General features: G+C 38.3%; 1 protein-coding gene across 4 annotated transcripts in view; it reads right to left on the bottom strand.

The window, feature by feature from the left end:
- Positions 1 to 476: 476 nt before the first annotated feature.
- The window catches only part of LOC126171670 (dual specificity protein kinase CLK2), a 31,492-nt gene continuing 23,686 nt past the window's right edge, over positions 477 to 8,282 (bottom strand). For all 4 annotated transcript variants that reach the window (XM_049920817.1, XM_049920819.1, XM_049920818.1 and 1 more), the window contains one exon: positions 477 to 1,514. In XM_049920817.1, the coding sequence (XP_049776774.1) occupies positions 1,412 to 1,514 (103 nt within the window). In that variant the 3' untranslated portion in view covers positions 477 to 1,411. The remainder of the gene's footprint in view (positions 1,515 to 8,282) is intronic.

Below are 8,282 nucleotides of genomic sequence, written 5' to 3'. Positions count from 1 at the left end.
ATATTACCTATTGAATGTCATAGAAATTAAACAATATTACCAGTGATGTTAAAATTACAGATTAAAAACTATGGTTGAGCGGGAGTTGAACTGTTGCCTCATACAGTCTTACATTGCTTGAACACTGCCCCCGTGACCACTATGAACTATATCATCTGGCACCTAGCCATAGAAACGTAAATTATATAACGTACGCATAAAACTTCTCTTGTGATTTTCTCAAAATAGCCAGAATAGTGCATCTTACTACTTTTTACATTATGTTATTTTAATGGTCTACTAAAGGTGCACAAAGTTTGAAGTAAATCTGTGATCCAAACAACGTGACCTCCCCTTGTTAGAAACTGAAGTACTCTTATTAATTTTATAATCTATAAGTCTGTATTTCATGTTTGGGTGATTGATCACATCAAGCAGAATCTTGAGAAATGGAAATGCCACCATTGATTTACATCTCTTCTGAAGAAAAAGGAACATCGAACAAAAGGTAGCCTTTAATGACACTATCTTTTATTCCTATTTACATATGACCAAATTCCAAATGTGGGCTTGGATATTTGGTACAACGAGTACTGGAAGTTTTTTCATTACATATGAAGGCCTCTTACTAAGAGAATTGTGTACAAATAATAATGATTGATATAATCCCAAGCATATCGGATCTCGAAACGACATTACAACCACATATGGTTCTTAGATGTTTGTAACATTATATGAATATTACAAGTGAATATTCATTTCTAATTACTAATTTACTTTCTTACTGCCATAGTAAATTTTCACATGTAAAAGTATTCAATCTACAACAATGAGGTGGACACAGACCATGACAATAAATGCTTAATGCTCCAGTAAAAAAGAAAGTGATCTGCAATAAACTAAATAATCTGAGACAATTTTAGAAAACTGGACAAAAAACATTACACTAAAAAAATACTGCTCCAAGTCTGAAAAATATAAATTATTTATTACTTATATTGATCCATCATGAAAATGGGATTTTCTTTCTTTTATAATATGAAGATAACTTCGAAATTTTACAAATATTCACAGTTTGAGGCAAATGATCTTTACAATACTGCTATCAATGAAGCAAATGAATATGAATTAAACATGTAAAACACACTTTACATAAAAAGTCCTTAACGTTTTAGCAGTCCTTTTACTAAGACATTTGTATCAGCCCTCTGGCGCACGCACACACACACACACACACACACACACACACACGTATGTACAGATATACAATAATGGGCGACATGGAAAGTGTCCCTATCAGGCACTACATTACAGTGAAAAATTCACTTCCAGGGAACCTGAAGCACTTCTTTTGCAGTAAGTCACTTCTTTTCAGGAACAATGCAGCTGTCCAAAGTCAAAATAAGGAGACAATGGCAGCTGGATGTCTGACTCAATTGTCCGAATCACCGTATGCACACCTCGATGTTGCTACACCAGGTGAACTTCCCCGACTGCGACTCGTACAATGAGTTCCAGATCGCGGACTCCCATACCTGTGCACATTAAACATAAATATTGTCACTCCATGAGACACAACTCAGTTTAAAAATTTCAGAATGCTGGATCATGTAAACAATTTGAGGACAGCAGCACAAAACTCCTAGGTTTTCCATTAAATGTTTAGTGTGGCAAAACTATATTACGGATATGCTACACAACTGCTACCAGATTTTATTATAATGTCAGTCATTCATTCAAAGCAGTGAAGGTGTGTGTGTGTGTGTGTGTGTGTGTGTGTGTGTGTATTTGAAAATGTCTTCCATCTAATATTTTGCTGCCAACTTATGTTTTCAGCAATGTACCAGAAAAGCTGTAAGTGTTTCAATGCATAAGCCATAACAAAGAACAGAAGAGAGCAGTTCTGGATGAGGATGTGTTTACTTAAAATTACTATGGTGTAAAGCTGATATTACACTATCATATTTCTTTGACAAAGATTTGATCAAATATTTGTCAAATTTGTTTGGCAAAGATATTTGACGTGGTGCTAAAAAGGGGTGTTACCATATTTTTCGTCGAAGCTCAAGATGGCTGACAACAACATGTTATTATGCGCAGCAGTTGCATGTACTACAACTGCACTGTGTGTGCATTTGGAAGAGAAGTGCAGGGGGGGATAAGAAATGTACCTAACGAAGCCGTGAGCCTTACAATGAAACGATAAAAGCAGTCAACAAAATTTGCTACATGAGCTTTTAGCAGAGGACATAAATTGTACACAAATTACTTAAGAATGGATGAGCATTCATTTCATTATTTGCTCAGTGAAGTGTCATCATACCACAAAGCACAATACTCACTAAAGAACTGCTATATCTGCTGAAGACAGACTCACAGTAACATTTTGATTTATTGCTACAGCAGAGTTACCCTTGCTTACAGTACAGCACTCTAATACCACAGTGTACATTAACTAAAATAATACCTGAAATGCCTGAAGCAATTTATAAAGCACTAAAGGACCAACATCTGAAAGTAAAATAAATGTTCAAAGCACTTTTATGTGCAATAACACACACACACACACACACGCACGCACGCACACACGCACACACACACACGCACGCGCGCAGGGTGTCCTTATCTTGACCACCCTAAATAACTGTTTGTCCCTATGCAAATTACAAAATGCTTCAAGCAAATGCTTTTTAGCCATCAGTGGACATCGATCAGCGTGATTGCCTTCGTTGTAGCACTGTGGTTTTTTTTTAAATTACAAAGATATGTATAGCGGTATGACTTTTAAATGGCACCCTATATTTTATATTCGGTAATCCATTTCCTCTCCTAAAGACCTATTCAAAAACCTATCACAGTGTACCATTCATCGAAACACAACATTATTAATTACATAACACAACACTGACGTTGACGCTCCCAGCACTTAGAGCAGGTACTAGGGGGTAATGGATCACATTCAAGTGCTGACGTTGACAGATGGCAAATGTAAACTTAAGTAGAATGCACACCCGTCATTCCGTCAACCATCGTCAGTTGAAGAGTTGTGCGAGTATAATGTACACCAATGAAGAGAAGGTATAAATGTTACTCGTCTATGGGGACTGTAAGTCAGCAGAACAGTAATCGCAATTTCTTATGTACAGGTACATTTAGTACAGTAGTTTTGTCCATTTAAATATTGTTTTGTAGAGTAGGCATACAGTTAAGGCTGTTCCTCCTAGAAACTGGATCGACTTTTTTTTTTTTTGTTGAAGGTAGGTGAAATGATACGCAGGCACCGGGACTGTACGGAGAGCGATAACCTGACAAGAACCCACTTTCCATACTTATGTTTTCTCGTCTTGTTGCGATGCTGCAGGAAATTGGTAGTTTCAACCCACGACAATGCAATAGTCTTAGCACTCGCGCAGACAAAGCTGTCGAAGTTACTGTTTTCGCTTCTGTTGCTGTGAATCCACATGTTAGCACACAACAGTTTGAACACGAGATTGGCATTCCCAAAACCAGTGTACATCGTATTCTTACATGTCAACGGTTCCATCCTTGCCATGTACACCTACATTAAGAAATGGATGGGAACAATTTCTAGAATCCTGTACAGTTCTGTCAGTGGGCACAGCTGCAAATCTTTGCCAACCCGAACTACTTCTCCGATGTTCAATTTACCAACGAATGTTCCTTCTCAAATAAGGGACAGGTAAACACAAGGAACATGCATTATTGGTCCAGCAACAACCCACGATGGCTTGGACAGGTGGAACATCAGTGTCAATGGCGGGTTAACGTCTGATGTGGGATGCTTGGTATTACAATTATTGGCCCTTATTTCATCATCAATGGTAGTTTAAATGGCACAGCATATGCCAACTTCCTCAGACAAATTCTCTCTCCTTTTCTGGATTAAGTACCACTAAGAACCACTATGCGTTTGTGGTACCAATACGATGGATGTCCAGCACATAATGCATTGTGTGTACGTCGCGTTCTGAACCGAAGGTTTCAAGTAAGATGGAATGGTCGAGGAGGAACAGTTACTTGGCCTGCAAGGTCTCCCGATTTAAATTCTCTGGAATTTTTTCCTTTGGGGATGCATTAAAGACATTGTCTATCACGATGAAACAACTCCAGAGGACATGCCGGAACATATAGTGTTTTAATTGTCTTCAGCAGGCAACACTGCATTGCTTTCTCGTGAGAATAGCTTTGCCGGAGGACATTAATTTTCTTTTTTGTATCATCAGTGGTGGGCCATATCTTAAGGCAAATGACCTCCACAATTTTTTTTTTGTAGCTCTCCAGTCTTCTTAATCTATTTTTGTACTCACAGAGCCTTACGTTGTAAAGTGCCTCATCAGCTTCATACATTTCTATTAATTTTGTAGTTGACGGGACGGACGAATTACACTTCACAGCAATGTTTACAAATACGCAGCGATGCTAGCGCTCCAAGGGGTAACGTTTCACAATGCAGTTAACAGAAGACAAGTGACTTTTATGATCAAGTCTACTGCGAATCCCTAGATTTAATCATATTTATTTGACGGCAGGAGGGATTTGAAGAAGTTCCCTATTACATCATCATATTTCTTAGACATAAATATTTGACATATCAACTTTGACAAAGAAATAAGATAGTGTAATACCATCCTAATTACTTAATGAATCACTTTGCATATGCTATCTACGCCAAACCATCAGCCAAACTCTTTGCACTCTGAATTATAAAAATTTTATCTTAAAAGCCCTTCAGTACTTAAAAATATCTATAATGTACCATACTGTAATTGTCTACAAAGTCAGTGTGTATGGTGACATTTTTAACAGCTTTAAAAATTTGTTTTCCACCTAGCACTTTGCATACAGTGACACAGAGACACATCTGAGATGGCTTTATTACCCTTCATTTTTCCGTCTCCCCTCTGCAATGCAACTAGAAGATACAGTAGGCATCAAGTTTCTGATTACCAGCATCGGATAAAAAGTAGTGGCAACACTGCCGTAACACGAAGAACATATGTCCAATGTCATGCACACTGTCCACAGGTGACAGCCGAAGGTCACTTAAAATAATGTAGTGAGCAGTGACAGCTGTGTTGGAGTCAGTTGCAGTGTGTGCAGTTGAGGAGGAGGCCAGTTCAAGCACCCTACAGCTTGTTTAGGAAACATGAGTGTGTGTGGGTCACGACTGAAATAACACACGGTCGGAGTGCACATTTCTGCAGACTGCACGAGGCATGCAATCATGGAGTACTGTCATATTGTACGGCGACGAGAAAGGTGAAAGTGTTTCAGGATGGCAGGAAAATCATTCAAGATCAGGCCAATGCATAAAAATGCCCTACTCCTCCTCATCCACATGATGTGTGCGCCATAAACTAGATGGTACCAAAGGCATGGTTATTGTGGCTTTTGATATCCATGGGTTAATCCTATATAATGCTGTAGCACAGAGGCAGACGACCCTTCAAGCTAATACTTCAATGTCTTAATACATCAACTTCGACCCACACTGAAAAGAAAGACAGCACCTGGCACTGCACCCATCAACCTTCAGGAGAATGCACCATACAACATGGAAAACCATATGCATGAGCTCCTGTGTACGTGAGGGTGGGAGATACTGAACATACACTGTATTTATCCCAAATGAGTGTGCATGATTACGAGCTGTTCATCAAAATGAGAAACAGACAGCGATACACAAGAGAAGAATTCATCCGTGGCAGTCCTTGCGAGGCACACACAGAAATGGCATGCTAATGGTGTGCGACACCTTCCATTTGTGGGGAAAGTTATCGAGATGTGGGGCAATTATCTTGTGGCCATGTAATATGGTGAACATCTGAAAGTCTGGTATGAAAAAGGGCCTCTACTTTTCATCCAAACCATGTACCGGCGAGTGCACACCATTACTGACAATGCCCTTTTGACCAAAAGCTTAAATATTTAGTGGTCTTTTCATCGAGTGTGTCTGCAATTTGAGGCCTCCTGTGTGGTAAGGAGCAATTTATTCTATTCATAATATTGCTGTTATTCCATCCACTGTTTGCTAAGTGTGTAATGTACCTGAACTGCATTCGTGTTATCACCCAAAAATCAATATAATAATATGGTAGAGCTGAGCACAGAAAAATTATACCAATCCAAACACAAAAATAAAGTAACAATGGGTTCATATGCAGCACTTGCTGCCCGTTTTCACAAAAAGTTCAGATTCTTTTAGTTCGTATTTCATGGACTCTTCCACACACCTTCAGAAAAGGTTACAAACAGCGAAACACTAGCTCAGTAAAATACTGACTACTTTGCATTAATACTTGTTAGGTCTCTTGTCAAGGGTGTATTTATATTATTTTTATGGGCAGGGAACATATCCATGTCACAGCTAGGCACAGTGTCTGTCTATGCTACGGAATCTATACGTTTGAGCCAAGGTGGTCTTTGTATGTAACAAATTTAAATCAACTTCGTTTTATTCAAATTTTACTAGTTTAATTACAGTGAAGTAAGTTAAAAGTACATATTACAGATGAAAGATAATATAAACACTGAAAAATACTGCAATTTCAGTCTTCTCTTAAACTTTCGATAGGAGACTTCTAGCACTTCTGCTGTAAATTTTATGTTCCTATTGATGTGCATCAATGGTAAGCCATTCATTCCACTTTCTGCCACGGTGCTAAGAAGGTAAGTTTTCAAGTGTTGCAGTGCAGAAAATAATCTTTCTCCTGTGCTAGTAGTGACAGGCAGAACTCATAGGAGCTGAATAAGGACTGCGGTGTTTGGCACGCAAGATGAAGTTTTATGAGCTTCTGCTGGAGATGCTGGCTTGTGGTCTTGTCTTTTCTACAACTGATTCCAGATTATCAGTTCCCCTTCAAAAACTGCGAACGTGAGAAATCATTTTTCTATATTTCAGCACTCAGCACTTCCCAGTGGTCCCATCAGAACTGTGTTTTGGTATTGGCGTCTTTAAATGACCAAATAGCCTCAAGATGTGCTTTGGGGTAATACAGGCAACTTCATTACACACAAAATCTAGGAAAGGAATCCAGACTGTCACTCTAAAGTAATCAGCTGGGGCATTTGTTTGATTCTTCTGTAGTACGGAGTTTTTATGTCTGTGCCAAATTTCTCAGCAATTTGTTCTGGTACCTTAAAGATACGATGGAAGTGTGAAATATTGTCCTGCTGAAGTTCTTTGAATCTGTTACACGCAAGCACACAAACTTGCAATAAATTCTCAAGATGCAGTTGTTGCAGTGCAATAGTTAGGCTAGGAAATAGGTCTCGAAAATGAAGGACAGCATCATGCGCCTCTAACTGATGTGTTTCACACAGTTTCTTTACTGTGTGAATCTTTTCCACTGGTAGATATTTGAGCCGATGACTAGCACAGTGACTGTAAATTGTTAATAACTTTCCTGTGATATAATTGCTCGAACTCCTTTAAATTCATCACTCATTTGCTACTCTATCATAGGATTGTCCTCAGAAATAAGCTACAACAATACTATTTGATTCAATCTCCTGAAGGATGGCATTTGATAGATTGTCACTTACCAAGGTCATTAATGTCAATGCATTTTAGAAATTATTCTCTTACAATACTACTCTCAACATTAAAGAACCGCATGCACAGTGATAATGGTTCAGAGAAGCTTACATCGGGTTTCTCCGTCTGCTATTATGACAAAAATTTGAATCTCTTGAAGGAATCTACCACTACTCCAGCAATAACATCAGCACAGCAATCTATTAAATTATTTTGTGTTGTCTTACTGATATAAATGGATTTTTTGAGACCATATACATGTGTTTTGTTAATATTTCATCGCCTGCATCCATTCGAAAGTACTGTAAAGTGAGAGTTTTCCTCGGAATTAAAATTTCAATGATTCACTGTTTATCTCCTGTCTGTCTTCACCAACCAATCATCTATCATCTCTACACCCCCACAAGCATATAGTCTGGGCTTCAAGTTATATTATTGCCTTTATAATTAGTATTAGTTTTTTCTGTTTTTGTTAACTTTTCTCCTTCTAACCTAATCCATTATTGTTAAGACATCCGTTGACCTCTTCAATCACATGCAGATAGTTCTGCCAGGCAACCACATTTCTCTTACAATACTCTTCCTCCCAGTCACTGTCTATAGTTCCTTTCTTATCCATTTTCAGTGGTCCATTCAATAGTCTTCCTGATTTCATACCGATTCTGCCTCCTCCTGCCCTAGCAAACAGAATGCAAGCTTTACAAAATCCACCACTTTTGTTATTAGAGGCCATTCAAACATTTTC

This window comes from Schistocerca cancellata, chromosome 1 (genome assembly GCF_023864275.1).
Source record: "Schistocerca cancellata isolate TAMUIC-IGC-003103 chromosome 1, iqSchCanc2.1, whole genome shotgun sequence".
NCBI classification, from domain to species: Eukaryota; Metazoa; Arthropoda; class Insecta; order Orthoptera; family Acrididae; genus Schistocerca; species Schistocerca cancellata.
This window is presented reverse-complemented; position numbering and strand designations above follow the sequence as displayed.